We start from the raw sequence: 16,665 nt of genomic DNA on the forward strand, positions 1-16,665 counted from the left end.
CAGCGGGACTGGTCTAACAGTATATTCAGGTAAGGAATACTACAGAAATGAAAGCAATCTAATGTAAAATAACACTGGATAGTCTTCATTGTAAAAATGTAATACAGATTAATGCTTAGTTACAAAAGTTATTCAGTCAAGAGTGGAGAGTAGGGATGTGCATCTCCATAACTGAGGCCGATGCGATCTCGATGCATAGCCAACGATACGATACATTAAAGATACATGAAGCAGCTGGCGATGCGATACGGTATGATAAAACCCTTGTTACGATGCAGTGCGATCCGATTTCGATTCAACGCGATTCGATGCTGTATGATGCAATGAAACAAATATGATGATATGCATTTCAGTATCTCACAGATACTTTTATTTCTTTGTTTCAGACAACAAATCATAAATTAACTTAAGTGGCTTCTGATTTGTAGTGCATGAGCCTTACACAAATAGGTTTTGGTAGTGCAAAAAAAAAAGATTAAATAAAACCAAATGTTTTTTTCCTGTTCTGTCTCCACTTAAACCTTTAACAGGTCAAACATTTAACAGTGAAACAATTTAAGGATGCTGCTCAGAGATAAACTGAAGAAATGTTCCATAACTTGCTAGCAGATGAATGTGCTTTCAGCAGACAGGCTTAGGCTACTCAGAGAACAGAAAACAGGTGCTATGTTGACATAACCAATAATATGTGTATGTGTACAGTATGTGGTACCTCGGCTCCAAGACGTGGAGGAGATATTGGAAGCCCTCGTTATCTACGCTGTAAGGCTGAATGTCTTTACAGATAAAAAAGGCGATTGCGTCGGTTATTACCTTGGAATGAGCAGAACTGTTAGGCAGCTGTGATTGAAAAAAAGTTTTGATCGTTTGTTCACCCGGCGTCCCGCTAGCAGTAGCAGGTTCAGCTAAATCCGAGTGAGAGGAGGAGGAGGCCGGCATCTCCAAACTCACACCGTGTCGGCGCTTCAAGTGTGTTGTCAGATTCGTCATGCTGCCTGTATATTTTATAGTGGCACGACATATTTTACAAATTGCATGGGTTTTATCAAGATTTCCAGCTTTCTTATAAAACCCAAAGTGTTTCCACACACTGGATTTGTAATTACTTGGTGGAGGATGCAGCTGCTCTACCTCTGCCATGTTAAAGGTCCTGTTCTTCGTGATCCCATTTTTCAAACTTTAGTTAGTGTGTAATGTTGCTGTTAGAGCATATATAATACCTGTAACATTATAAAGCTCAAAGTTCAATGCCAAGCGAGATATTTTATTTAACAGAAGTTCCCTTTCAAAGCCTACAGCGAACGGCTGGTTGGGACTACAACTCTGTACTTCCTGCTTTAATTACGTCAGTAGAACAGTTTGTCTACTAACCTCCGCCCACAAGAGTACGCGAAAAAGGGGGCGTGGTCTTGTTGCTCCCGCGTGGAGTAGAGGAAGTGTTGCGTTCGGTTGCGTTTGTAGAGTTTGTTTGTCGCCATGTCGTCGAGACGCTGTTATTTTCATCCCGGAGTCAAGTCACCTTTGTTTGGCTTTCCCAGGGACGCTGTACTTAGAGATCATTGAGCGCATGCATCCCCGTTATGGTAAGAGGCGTGACCTTTCCGGTAACGTGCGCTCTGCGTGCGCAAAGCTGCTGTCGAATCACAACACGGGAACCGCTGGCACAATCAGAACTCGTTACGTGTTTCTGAAGGAGAGACTTCATAGAACAGGGAAATCTTTCAAGCCGTTTTGAGGACAGTGAAAACAGCGGTATACAGATAAGTAAATTGTGTGAAAAATACTGTGTTTTTTTACACGCGAAACATGAACACATGTTATATTGCACACTGTAAACAAAATCAAAGCTTCAAAAAAACACGAAAAACGGGACCTTTAATATGCTCTATGTGACTTTCTGGACACGCCCCGGTCTCTGTAGTGTTGTGATAGGCTACATCATATGTTCACGCAACAGTGAAGAGAGACGTGCTTGAGAAACAGTTTAGAGGGGAGAAAACAATCTAAAAATATTTTTCACTTTCTAAATAATGAAAGTATAGTATGTCTACTAATAATTATAAAGAAATAAATCTGGTTTTACCGATGCAGATATGTTAGAAACGATGCATCGCGATACAAATGCCAATTTGTATCCGATGCACACTTTTTAAACCGACGCATCGCATCGTTAACTTTTTAAGCCGATGCACCGAGCGAATCGGGGAATCTTCCCATCCCTAGTGGAGAGTGAATGTCTTTTGTCTTTTGTTCTTTGATTAACATGAGAGACAGCAGCAGGAAAATTAGACAGCTGTCACTTTAAAAGATTATGCACGGATCTAATATACTGTAATGCTGCATTCACACCAAACGCGAATAGAGCGTAAAAAATCGCGTCTACCCCGTCTAGTTGGACGCTCAAACATTTTGAATCCATTCACGCGTCCACAGCGAATTTGGTCGCGCGTATAAATTGAGCCGTTGAAGCGAAATAGACGCGCGTTCAAGGCGCTCTAGGAGAAATATGTCATAAAACACCACTCTGCCTCTTTTCATTTTCATTAAAAATATATATTAAAGCATTAATAGCCACACAAATGTGGTCCAGACAACTCCTACATTATCTTCACTGCATGTATATTTAAATATCCTTAAAAAATAAAGTTATGAAACTTCTCTTTGCCCTCAGTCAATACGATTTGGCAGACAACAAATTATAGATTCATAACACCAAAGATCGCCCGTTAGATCCACACAAGACGAACCACTACAGGACATCAGAGCCAGCGGCAAACGACAGAAGGACTAGCCGAGGAAAGGCTGCTCTCGCCGGGGTTATGAGCGGTGAGTGCCCAGTGATCGCCTGAATCTCACAACTCCACAAACGCAAGAATATATTTTTTTAAAATATATTTTCTTTATAAATAAACCACAGATTTGAGCTTTAAACAACTACACTCTCACCTGAAAAAGTCTTAAAATCTCATTTTGTGACACAATAGTAGTATTTTTAAATTATGCAGGGTTTCTCATCACGTCACTTTACCACGTGACAGCAGAAATCAGGCTCCTGATTGGTTAACGCAGCGCGAATTGACGCCAAAGTTCAAAATTTTCAACTCGGGCGTCAGACGCGAATTCGCTTCAAACGTGTGAATGCACAAAAAGCACCACTAGCGTGTAACGCGCGTATCACGCAAGGCGCTCAATTAGTGTCCAATTCGCGCGAATAAGGTGGAAATGCGTCCAATTCGCGCGAATGAGGCGGAAACGCGTCCATGGCGCCGCGCAAAACGTGTCTTTCGTGCCGCAGGACCTCCAGATGCGCGTCAATGCGCCTTTCCATTGACTTAACATTGAAATCACTCGCTCCTGACGTTCTATTCGCGTTTGTTGTGAATGCCGAGACACACAACATGCTTTATCTTTTTCAACTATTTACGTTCCAAAACTGGATGTTTAACTGAACAATGCCAAGATCGGCATTTTGACATTTTAAGATGACACCATTTAAAGGTGCAGTATGTAGTATTTATGAGGATCTATTGACAGAAATGCAATATAATATACATAAATATGTTTTCAGTGGTGTATAAAGACCTTACATAATGAACCATTATGTTTTTATTATTTTAGAATGAGCCATTTCTATCTACACACACCGCGGGCCCCTTACAGTGAAGTCGCCATTTTGCGGCGTCATGTTTCTACAGTAGCCCTAAACGGACAAACTGCTCTACAGAGCACTAGCTACTCTCTGCTCTCTACGACGATGACATCTTTTTCCTGTGTCGGCCACTGTAACTTCTCTATGTGCTTCGAAAGGGAGGGGTGAGCGGTGGGCATTTGCAACCTTGCCGCTAGAAAATTTACACAGTGCACCTTTAAACGCAGTGAGCCACTCATTTTGGTACTTGTGACTCTCAAGCTGTTTGAAAGGCAGCTTTATGTGTGCTCCACTTATATAGATCAGTGGTGCGCATGCTTTCGATGTGAATAAGTACAATTATGTGCAATACAAGCACTATTTAAGTGGAGCAAATGAGATGAGTGAGAGGACACGGGTGTGTGCCACTTCGCCGTCGGAGAGAAGAAAAGCGTGAAGCGCAGCTTACGTTATTGCCTGTGCAGCTGGCAAAAAAATCAGATGATTCTGGTCCCTGGCCCTCCAGTGCATCTCTAGTTTAGAGCGTCTGCGACTTACTTTCAGTTTCATTTGCAGCAGTTTACATGTCAGCTTGCTGAAGAGATACTCAGCTACTCCTCTGCGGTGATGCGTGTTGCAGTAGCGCTGTCATATCGGACTATAACATGTCATATAGCCTATAACATGCTCTCACATGTTTATTTTTTACCGTTTTGGGAGGGGTAAAAAATCTGCTCCGGAGTGCATTCACACCTGGTCTTTTCACGATCGGACAGCTATCCGCTCAGAGAAAACACATGAAGTGACGAGGTGCAAACAGGCCCTAAAACCAAGTGACATTAATGCACATAACAGTTGCATGCATCCATCCTTGCCTTCGAGACTCGTTCTTGCTCGCTGTTGTAGAGAAATGTCCCAAACAGGCAGCTGTAGAGGTGATCGAGCACCGTGACGAGAAACAGCTCATTGAATTCAAATGCAGAGGGAAACTAAGAAAAAAAAAATATTTAAAAAAGACTGATATAATAATATTGTATCAAACAGGTTTCATTTTATTTTTACCCAACTCCACTATCCCCTTTTTCCTCACCTGTCGTGTCATTTGCCAGACACAGTCGATGAACTGCACAAAGAGAGGCGAGCGCTCAGAGTTTGCGTGATTCCCATCTCCATGTCCCACACGCTAACAGACAAGAGGTAGAGAAAGATACAGTGAGATGTTAGTACACGTTCAATGCAGTATGAGTTTTTCCATACATGCAGAATGCTATTGACCGAAGCAAAGCGGTGTCCGAAGCTCAGCCATTCCTTCTCCAGCAGCACCTGGAAGCCCCTGAGCGAGCGGTAGTGCGCGTCCAGCATGAGCATGGCCAGAGATGTGAGCTGAGCCGTGCGGTCCCAGCCATCACTGCAGTGCACCACCACTGACGTCTTACCCGACTCGATTCGGTCCGCGATGCGAACTGCACCTGCTAGCAAGAGCTACAGAGAAAATATGAGTGTTGTACCTTTATGAGATACTTTTTATTTTTACATCTTTGTTATTATTTGAGCAACCTAAAATATGAAAAGGACAAACCTAGTGTAACTGTAAACTGTTAGTGACAAACAGAAATGTGTATAATTTCTGCACTTTTAACCTGTAAAAGGTGCTGTATGTAGGTTTTTGACTGTAGTAAAGCATAAAAATGCCATAATATGTTTGCAGAGTTTTAGAAACATGTTAAATTCACATACGTTTCTCTGAAAAACAAAGCAATAACTAAATAAAAAATTAGGATAACCTCCACCTTGTCTTAAATTCACAAATGTAAGATGTTTAATGCATTTATTGGGTTGTTTCAAATGAATTGTTGCAATTAAGCATTGCAACATAACACTAGCTACATTTAATATACAATATATTGCCAAAAGTATTGGGACACCCCTCCAAATCATTGAATTCAGGTGCACAGTGCACAGAAGTCTTTCTGCAGACTCAATAGCTACAGACCTCCAACTTCATATGTCCTTCAGATTAGCTCAAGAACAGTGTGTAGAGAGCTTCATGGAATGGGTTTCCATGGCCGAGCAGCTGCATCCAAGTCTTACATCATCAAGTGCAATGCAAAGTGGTGTAAAGCACGCCGCCACTGGACTCTAGAGCAGTGGAGACGTGTTCTCTGGAGTGACCAATAACGCTTCTCTGTCTGGCAATCCGATGGACGAGACTGGGTTTGGCGGTTGCCAGGAGAACGGTACTTGCCTGACTGCATAGTGCCAAGTGTAAAGTTTGGTGGAGGGGGGTTAAGGTGTGGCTTTTTTTTCAGGGTTTGGGCTTGGCCCCTTGATTTCAGTGAAAGGAACTCTTAATGCTTCAGCATACCAAGATATTTTGGACAATTTCATGCTCCCAACTTTGTGGGAACACTTTGGGGGATGGCCCCTTCCTGTTCCAACATGACTGCGCACCAGTGCATAAAGCAAGGTCCATAAAGACATGGATGAGCGAGTTTGGTGTAGGAACTTGACTGTCCTGCACATAGCCCTGACCTCAACCCGACAGAACACCTTTGGGATGAATTAGAGCAAAGACTGCCAGCCAGGCAATATAGTGTATATTACTACTACTAGGGATGTGTATGAATTTTCTGAAGTGACACCAATGATTGGTCATTGAAAATACACCACAATAAAAAATGTGATAGATTGCTATTCTCCTGTCAAGCCAGTCTCATCAAAAACAGTATGCACTTATGATTATTACAGTAATCTGCAGGTGGCGGAAAAAAGCGACCTTTGAAGTGTCTTTCATGGAGTTGATCCTGCAACAACTATTTTCCAAGAATTTTACTTGGAACATAAAAAGTAACAGTCTTATGTACGTCTTGGAATATCTAAAAAATTCATCTTTCTTAAGAAGATTTTTGTGAATCAAGCCCCAGAAGTTGACTTTAACAAGTCTCAAATGCACAACAGCCAATGAATTGCTTGCTTGTAAATTAAAGTGAAAGAAACATTTTAAAAAATAGTAGACAGAATAGAAACATCAATGAACATTCACGAGTATGAAAGTCAGGATATAATGACCACCTGATTCGATCACGGCTTCAAAATGAACATGGTGTGGTGACATAATACAGATTCTCACCCTGATATATTCCAGCCAGTGTGTAGAATCCACAGAGGAGAACCAGTGTTGTTGGTCGATGGCAGGATACACCACCTCCTTGAGTTTCCTCAGGGATTCTCTCATCACATGTATGTTGGGGATCTCCAGAAAGTTCAGCTCCACATTGATGTAGAAACTCTCATTCTCATATCCTCCATCTTTGGCCTATAAAAGTGGTGCCACATATAAGCCATTCCAGAAAATCTGGTACAGTAGTGTGTTTGTTGCTGGCAAAAGATCTAGGAGCTTTCTATAATTTCTTTCATTACAATAAGAACTGAACATTGAATGTTCATAAGTCTGGTCTTGTCCAGCTCCACTTAAACCCATTAACGTGTAATATTAATCTAAAGTGGAAGAGTTCATTTTACTCATTTACTCTCTACTCTCTTACCCACAAGTTGTTCCAAAGCTGTATGACTTTGTATGATATTTTGAGAAATGTCTCAGTGTATCCTTTGACCATACAATGGAAGTCAAAGGTTTCTCAGCATTCTTCAAAATATTTGTTTTATTAATCCATAGGAGAAATGTATACAGGTTTGGAATGACCTGAGGGTGAGTAAATGATGATAGATAAAAACATTTTGGTGAACTATCGCTTTAGTTGTAGTCTGTATTGAGGTTCAAACTGGTTCAGTGAAACCATTACTCGTACATATTTAGTATTTAAGACTACAAGTACTAAACAACCACTAAATTTAGAAACTAAAACAGGCAGGTAAGCTCGATTCATCCCTTACTGTATGATATGCACATTACACCGATTTCTCAAAGATCTCATGTATATCATTTTTATATAAAACATTTAATTAAGTCCTCACTGACCTTCTGATCTAAAGGCTCTAATGCTGGAAAGTAGTTTTATGGAAACATATAAATTGTACCAATATATGAACTGCCTCACTACAAAATATAGATTTTCCCCCTTTTTATGGAAAAGCATTTATTTGATCAAAAATACAGTTGAAACAGTAATATTGTGAAATATTATTACACTTTAAAAGAACTCTATTTGAATATATTTTTAAATTTTAATTCATTCCTGTGATGGTAAAGGATTTTATTTCCGATAGCACGTGAAGGCAGCAGAAGCCTCAGGCTGAAGGAAGACAGCACACACAACACCTTTGCATCTTAATCACGATTTCTCTCAACATAGGGACAGGAGAGCTGTCAGTCAATAAATGGGAAAACAAAGTTACTTGCGTTACTTACTTACTTGAAAAAGTAACTCAGATATTGTGTTTTACATTTCAAAGTAATGTGTTACTTTACACAGTACTTGAAAAAAGTAATCTGATTACGCAACTCAAGTTACATTTAATGCGTTATCCACAACACTGGCTGTAGTATTTGTTTTTTAAAACACAGTTTCTTACTTTGTTGGTGTCAGCCACAGTGCATTGGCGAGCATCAAAGATGCAGAGCTTGTGAGACTGAGCGTTGGCGTCGAGTATCGTCTGAAGGTACCGTTCGTCCTCCCTGCAGCGGCGGTCTGACGGACCCACCTGTGGCTGACCGCAGCGCACTATAGCAGCCTGACTCTCAGGGTGAATCCAGGACAGCACCTGAGGGAATGTGATAACGTTTAAGAAGATGGTCATGACAGAACAAATAAAATAGCGTTTAATATTTAAAATCGTGGTTAAAAACTGTCTCCATGGCGTTATGATTGGTTACTGCAATGTGACAAATCCTGTCTAAAATGCGTGTTCCGCATTTGCAAATCGGTCTGAATTTATACAATTTAAAAGAAGAAGGAAAAACAGTAATGACTTTGCCTCTTTATTTCAGAACACCACACAAATGCTTGGAAAATAGTTAAAATAAAATAAGATTTATTTTTCATCTAACATTATTTGATTTTTTTCTTTCTTCGTTATCTATCATATGACAATACAGATGCTGCTAGAAGATATTCAATTGGCCAAACAAAGGCCCATTGTAAAGTAAAACTAAACTGTTAACCCTTATCTTTCCCTCAGGTCAAAAGGTTTTTTTTAAATTGAGAGTTCATCCGAGTGGTCCAAGACCTTAGGACTTTTGTCGCACTTGAACCACGGATGCACAAAAAAAAGTTTTAAAAAGTAACAAATCCTTCCCTTGCAGGTCAATTTGACCCGCTTAGGAATGAATGGAATGTGAGGAACGCTTCAGTACACAGAAAAACCTAAAAATGCTCAAAATTCAAGCTAAAAATGCTAAAACTACCAAACAATGATTTTTATAAATGTCTACAATGTGTATCTGAATACACAGCAAAGAGAAATGACTTTAGGACCCAGTGGAACAGCTCATGTGCTCCATATAGAGCTATAAGGCCATCTAGTGGCAAGAGTCTTGAAATATCATATTATATTATCTTTTTTCCACAAGAGGTCGGCAAAGACACTCAATGTAAAATATTTTTAGCTGTATTAAAAGGGTTATGCATATGCATTGAGTTATTTAAAATTGAAGTTGAAATTTTTTTGAAGAATGTGCTTAAATTACTGTTAATTTATTATTTATTGATACAAATCTAGTCATTTAAAAAGTAAATAAAATAAAAAAATAACCAAAAATCAACAACAACAAAAATGCATTAAAAAATAGAAAAAAATATTATCAAAATTAAATAAAATAAGCTTTCTGGACAAAGAAAAAATTATGTATAATTTTAGGGCTTCAGGTCATTTTGACCCGTGAGGGAAGGATTTGTTACAAAGTGTGAGGGAAAGATGAGGGTTAAACTAGATCCTAGGTTTTTCAATTTAAAAAAAATCTTCTTACAGGGAGACGCCGTTTGGCCCTAAAGGCCGCCACTCTTTTCAGTTCGTCCTCTGTGACGTTTGAAGGCAGGACCAGCAGAGCCGGATATGTCTCGCACACCTCATAACTGCTGTTCATTTTACTGATGATCCAGCTCTCGTTTGGAAGACCCTGCCATCACCCACAACATCCACATCAGGAACATCAGAACATACTGTAATACCAAAATATTTACCTATCCTGATACATATATTTCGCATATGGTGAGTGGTGATGACAGTTCTTACCTGTCTCTTGTACTCAGCGATTGGGTCGTAGATCTTCCAGCCATCTTCTGGAAACTTCTCTCGGTATTTAAAGGCAAAGAGAGGCTGAGGGAAGAGAGGGAATGTGTATCATTAAACACACTGAAACATCTTCAGCTAGTGCACTATGGTGTACAGCACGTCCTTACGCAAGTGTCACATATGTGGATGTTTTCAAGAAGTCGTACCAGGTTGTGGGAGAGAGGGAAGGCATACTTTGACATTATTTCAAACACCTCCAAATTGCTCTGTCCCTCCTTCTTGTACGCAAACCGGGGGTTTCTCAGGTCCTGTGAAAAAACATTGTAATATTTAAAAGTGTGTGCAAGAGAATAAAAAGTAGCTAAGACAGAAAAGGGAAGGGGCCAAGTATGGAAGCTTGTTTCCACCACAGAATAAAAAATAAAAAAAGGTAATTGCGACTTTATCTCTCGCAATTCTGACTTTAAAACTCGCAATTGTGTTTATATATCTCAATTCTGACTTTATAACTCCCAATTCTGACATTATATCACGCAATTCTGACTTTATATACGCAATTCTGACTTTATATCTCGCAATTCTGACTTTATATCACACAATTGTGTTTATATATCTCAATTCTGACTTTATAACTCCCAATTCTGACATTATATCACGCAATTCTGACTTTATATACGCAATTCTGACTTTATATCTCGCAATTCTGACTTTATATCACACAATTGTGTTTATATCTCTCAATTCTGACTATAACTTGCAATTGTATATATATCACGCAATTCTGACTTTATAACACAATTGTTTATATCTCTCAATTCTGACTTCATATCACACAATTCTGACTTTATATACGCAATTCTGACTTTTATATCTCGCAATTCTGACTTTATAACACAATTGTTTATATCTCTCAATTCTGACTTTATATCACGCAATTCTGACTTTAAAACTTGCAATTGTGTTTATATATCTCAATTCTGACTTTATAACGCACAATTCTGACTTTATATCACGCAATTCTGACTTTATAACTCCTAATTCTGACTTTATAACTCCCAATTCTGACTTTATATCACGCAATTCTAACTTTATATCACACAGTTGTGTTTATATCTCAATTCTGACTTCATATCACGCAATTCTGACTTTATATCTCGCAATTCTGACTTTATATACGCAATTCTGACTTTATATCTCGCAATTCTGACTTTATATCTCTCAATTCTGACTATAACTTGCAATTGTGTATATATCACACAATTCTGACTTTATAACACAATTGTTTATATCTCTCAATTCTGACTTTATATCACGCAATTCTGACTTTAAAACTCGCAATTGTGTTTATATATCTCAATTCTGACTTTATAACGCACAATTCTGACTTTCTAACTCTCAATTCTTACTTTCTAACTCCCAATTCTGACTTTATATCACGCAATTCTAACTTTATATCACACAATTGTGTTTATATCTCTCAATTCTGACTTCATGTCACGCAATTCTGACTTTATATACGCAATTCTGACTTTATATCTCGCAATTCTGACTTTATATCACACAATTGTGTTTATATCTCTCAATTCTGACTATAACTTGCAATTGTGTATATATCACGCAATTCTGACTTTATAACACAATTGTTTATATCTCTCAATTCTGACTTTATATCACGCAATTCTGACTTTAAAACTCGCAATTGTGTTTATATATCTCAATTCTGACTTTATAACGCACAATTCTGACTTTATATCACGCAATTCTGACTTTATAACTCCTAATTCTGACTTTATAACTCTCAATTCTTACTTTATAACTCCCAATTCTGACTTTATATCACGCAATTCTAACTTTATATCACACAATTGTGTTTATATCTCTCAATTCTGACTATAACTTGCAATTTTGTTGATATCACGCAAATCTGACTTTATAACACGCAATTCTGACTTTATATCACGCAATTCTGACTATTTCACGCAATTCTGACTTTATATCTCGCAATTATGACTTTATGTCTCGCAATTCTGAATTTATAACTCACAATTGTGTTTATATCTTGCAATTCTGACTTTATAACTCGCAATTCTGACTTTAAAACTCGCAATTGTCAAGTCAAGTCAAGTCAACTTTATTTATATAGCGCTTTTAACAATGTAGATTGTTTCAAAGCAGCTTTACAGTGTTAAGCAGGAAAATAATGCAGCATAATTTTATTCAGCTGTATAGCCATTCTGGAAAAATTTCAAGTATCATACAGTGACAGTGTGGGCTTTAGATCAATAATTTGATCAGTAATTTAGTTTAAATGGTTAATTTAGTTTATTATTTAGATGTATTTCGATGTTTAGTTGAAAAATTTAGTGTCCCCAACTGAGCACGCCAAGCCAGAGGCAACAGTGGCAAGGAAACCAAAACCCCATTAGGTGACCTAATGGAGAAAAATAAACCTTGGGAGAAACCAGGCTCAGTCGGGGTGCCAGTTCTCCTCTGGCCAATTAACAAACAGCGTATTATTATTATTATTCTGGCAGTTTTACAGCTCGGAGGTCATAATAGATCAGAATATTCGAGGGACCGGGGGCAACATGCTGGAGACGGGTTTATTGAGGATGATGTTGATTAAATAATTATTAAAGTGCAATATTCGAATGATCGGAGGCAACACGCAGGAGACGGGTTTATTGAGATGCCGTGTCGATGAGGCAGTTTCAGGGGGAGTCTAATCACGGTCTCCCAGACACTTCGGGGTCCTGTGTTGGTCTTCTCTGGGCACAGGTCCACCATCTGATCTGGATACGGCCCGGATCCAGCTGACTGCAGTAAACCTCGGGATAAAACAGAGAGACTAACATTAGCGTAGATGCCATTCTTCTGATGATGTCACGAGTACATCAGGTGTTATGGGAAGTGTTCCCGGTTCCGGCTGACCTAGTTAATGCAGCCTAACAATCATTTCATTGAAAAAGTGTTTTATGTGTATGCCACAGTAAAGAGATGTGTTTTTAGTCTAGATTTAAACTGACAGAGTGTGTCTGCTTCCCGAACAATGTTAGGAAGACTGTTCCAGAGTTTAGGTGCTAAATAGGAAAACGATCGACCGCCTGCAGTTGATTTGGATATTCTCGGTATGATCAACTGGCCAGAATTTTGAGACCGCAGTAGACGTGATGGAGTATAATATGTTAAGAGCTCGCTCAAGTATTGGGGAGCTAAACCATTTAGTGCTTTGTAAGTAATAAGTAAGATTTTAAAATTTATGCGATGTTTAATAGGCAGCCAGTGCAGTGTTGACAGAACTGGGCTAATATGGTCATACTTCCTGGTTCTAGTAAGAACTCGAGCTGCTGCGTTTTGGACCAGCTGGAGTTTATTTATTAAGCGAGCAGGGCAACCACCCAGTAGAGCATTACAATAATCTAACCTTGAGGTCATGAACGCATGAACTAACTGTTCAGCATTTTGCATTGAGAGCATGTGCCGTAATTTAGATATATTTTTAAGATGGTAGAAAGCAGTTTTACAGATGCTAGAAACGTGGCTTTCAAACGAAAGATTGGTATCAAAGAGCACACCCAGGTTCCTCACTGACGACGAGGACTTGACAGAACAGCCATCAAGTGTTAGACAGTATTCTAGGTTACTACTTGTGGAGCTTTTTTGTCCAATAATTAAAAATTCAGTTTTTTCTGAATTGAGTTGCAGGAAATTACCAGTCATCCAATGTTTTATATCAGCTATGCATTCCGTTAATCTTGTGAATTGGTAAGTTTCTTTAGGGCGTGAAGAAATATAGAGCTGAGTATCGTCAGCATAACAATGAAAACTAACGCCATGCTTCCTAATGATATCTCCCAGTGGTAGCATGTACAGGGTGAAGAGTAGCGGTCCTAGCACTGAGCCTTGCGGTACTCCATACTGAACTTGCGATCGGTGTGACATATCTTCATTTACTACTACAAACTGATAACGGTCGCATAGGTATGATTTAAACCATGATAATGCAATTCCACTAATACCTACATAATTTTCGAGTCTATTCAAAAGAATGTTGTGGTCGATAGTATCAAATGCAGCGCTAAGATCGAGTAACACTAATAGAGAGATACAGCCACGATCGGATGATAAGAGCAAATCATTTGTAACTCTGACGAGAGCAGTCTCAGTGCTATGATACGGTCTAAATCCTGACTGGAAATCCTCACAGATACCATTTCTTTCTAAAAAGGAACATAATTGTGAAGACACTGCCTTTTCAAGTATTTTTGACAGAAAGGGTAGATTTGAGATTGGTCTATAATTGACTAAATCTGTAGGATCAAGTTGCGGTTTTTTAATAAGTGGTTTAATAATTGCCAACTTAAAAGTTTTCGGTACATATCCTAATGACAAAGATGAATTAATGATATTAAGAAGAGGATCTATGACCTCTGGTAGCATCTCTTTTAATAGCCTAGTTGGTATAGGGTCGAGCATACATGTTGTCGATTTTGATGATTTAACGAGTTTAGCCAATTCTTCTTCTCCTATAGCAGTGAATGAGTGTAATTTTTCCTCAGTGACACTACAATGCTCTGTCTGATGTGATGCTGTATTAGACGGCTGCATGGTTAAAAAAAAAAAAAAAAAAAAAAAAAAAAAAAAAAAAATTCCTAATATTATCAATCTTACATGTGAAGAAGTTCATAAAGTCATTACTGCTGTGCTGTTTACAATCATCAGAAGTTGAAGCTTTATTTTTGGTTAATTTAGCCACTGTATCGAATAAATACCTTGGGTTGTGTTTATTTTCTTCCAAGAGAGTTGAGATATAAGCAGATCTAGCAGTTTTTACAGCCTTTCTGTATGTGATCATGTGCTCTTTCCACGAATTACGAAATACCTCTAATTTTGTTTTCTTCCAGCTGCGCTCCATTTTTCTGGCTGCTGTTTTAAGGGCCCGGGTGTGCTCGTTGTACCACGGCGTTGGACTATTTTCTTTAATCTTCTTTAAGCGCAGAGGAGCAACTGTGTCTAAAGTACTGCAAAAGAGAGAGTCAATAGTTTCTGTTGCAACATCGAGTTCTTCTATACTATCTGGGATGCTGAGCAGATGATACTGATGAGGGAGATTATTTAAAAAGCAATCTTTAGTAGCGGCAGTGATTGTCCTGCCATTTTTAAAGCGAGGGGGCGGCTTTGCAACCTTAGCTAAATTAAGTATACATGATACTAGGTAATGATCCGAGATGTCATCGCTCTGCTGCAGAATTTCAACGGTATCAACATTTATTCCATGTGACAATATTAGGTCTAAAGTATGATTATGGCGATGAGTGGCTCCTGACACGTGTTGCCTAACTCCAATAGAGTTTAGTGTGTCTTTAAATGCTAATCCCAATACGTCTTTTCCGTTGTCAACATGGATATTAAAATCACCAACAATTAGTACTTTATCTACGGCCAGTACTAACTCTGATAGAAAATCAGCAAATTCTTTGATAAAGTCTGTATTATGCCCAGGTGGCCTGTATACAGTAGCTAACACAAATGTTGAACGGGTTTTATCATGTACACTACATAGCGTTACATAAAGCACCAAAACTTCGAAGGAATTATATTTGAAACTAGACTTCTGAGTAATACTGAAGATATTATTATAAATTACAGCAACCCCTCCCCCTTTACCTTTCAGACGCGGCTCATGTTTATAACAATAATCTTGGGGGGTGGACTCATTTAAGGTAATGTAGTCGTCAGGTTTTAGCCATGTTTCTGTCAAACAGAGCACATCTAGATTATTATCTGTAATAATATCATTAACAATAAGCGCTTTTGGGGAAAGGGATCTAATATTCAGCAACCCAAGCTTTATCAATTGTTCATCTGTATTATATATTTTGTTTATTTGTTGGACGTCAATTAAATTTTTACTGTTGAATGGTTTTGATGTTTTTTTGTATTTACTAATTCGGGGAACAGACACAGTCTCTATATGATAATATCTAGGTGAAAGAGTCTCTATGTGCTGGGATTTATCTGAATTGCAATTGTGTTTATATCTCGCAATTCTGACTTTATAACTCGCAACTCTGACTTTATAACTGGCAATTGTGTTTATATCTCGCAATTCTGACTTTAAAACTCGCAATTGTGTTTATATCTCGCAATTCTGACTTTAAAACTCACAATTGTGTTTATATCTCGCAATTCTGACTTTAAAACTTGCAATTGTGTTTATATCTTGCTATTCTGACTTTAAAACTCACAATTGTGTTTACATCACGCAATTCTGAGAATAAAAGTCAGATTTGCGAGATGTAAACTCACAGTTGTGAGGGGGAAAAAATCTGAATTGTGAGATGAAAAGTCAAATTGACCTTTTTTTATTTTTTATTCAGTGGCGTAAACAAGCTTCCATAGGACAAGAGCCAATGAAGGGTGGAAAAGAGGAAAACTGATTTGTCCTTTGCCTTGCAGACTATCTCAAGTCCTTGAGTGTTGTCTCCGTGACTCTGAACAGCGATAGACTCCAGTCTGCTTACGGCTCCAAGATTCACATCCAGCACAAATGGAGAATCCTTTCGCAAACACAGACAGAACATTGATAAACAATCAAAACATTTGTGCTGGTTGAGATCTGAGAAAACACTCTGGAATAAAAGCACTAATTTAAATCGATCTACTAAGCCTCAAAAGAAACTCAGTAAACTACTGTCCAAAAGTGTGGAATAATAAAAATGTTTAATGTGTTTAAAAGAAGTCTCTTATGCCCACAAAGTCTGCATTTATTTAATAAAAAAATACAGTAAAAACACTAATATTGAGAAATATTATTACAATTTAATAAACAATAGTATATTTTA

General features: G+C 38.3%; 1 protein-coding gene across 6 annotated transcripts in view; it reads right to left on the reverse strand.

The window, feature by feature from the left end:
* The window catches only part of mtmr1b (myotubularin related protein 1b), a 30,388-nt gene that overhangs the window by 5,301 nt on the left and 8,422 nt on the right, over positions 1-16,665 (reverse strand). For 3 of the 6 annotated variants that reach the window (XM_079834418.1, XM_079834420.1, XM_079834422.1), the window contains 9 exons: positions 16,273-16,380; positions 9,988-10,128; positions 9,821-9,904; positions 9,555-9,704; positions 8,162-8,350; positions 6,759-6,944; positions 4,904-5,110; positions 4,719-4,811; positions 4,504-4,617 (listed from right to left, as the gene is read on the reverse strand). In XM_079834418.1, coding sequence (XP_079690544.1) covers positions 4,504-4,617; positions 4,719-4,811; positions 4,904-5,110; positions 6,759-6,944; positions 8,162-8,350; positions 9,555-9,704; positions 9,821-9,904; positions 9,988-10,128; positions 16,273-16,380 — 1,272 coding nt within the window. The remainder of the gene's footprint in view (positions 1-4,503; positions 4,618-4,718; positions 4,812-4,903; positions 5,111-6,758; positions 6,945-8,161; positions 8,351-9,554; positions 9,705-9,820; positions 9,905-9,987; positions 10,129-16,272; positions 16,381-16,665) is intronic. The other 3 variants (XM_079834421.1, XM_079834419.1, XM_079834423.1) reach the window with 1 other exon arrangement.

This window comes from Gobio gobio (genome assembly GCF_949357685.1).
Source record: "Gobio gobio genome assembly, chromosome: 14".
Lineage (NCBI taxonomy): Eukaryota > Metazoa > Chordata > Actinopteri > Cypriniformes > Gobionidae > Gobio > Gobio gobio.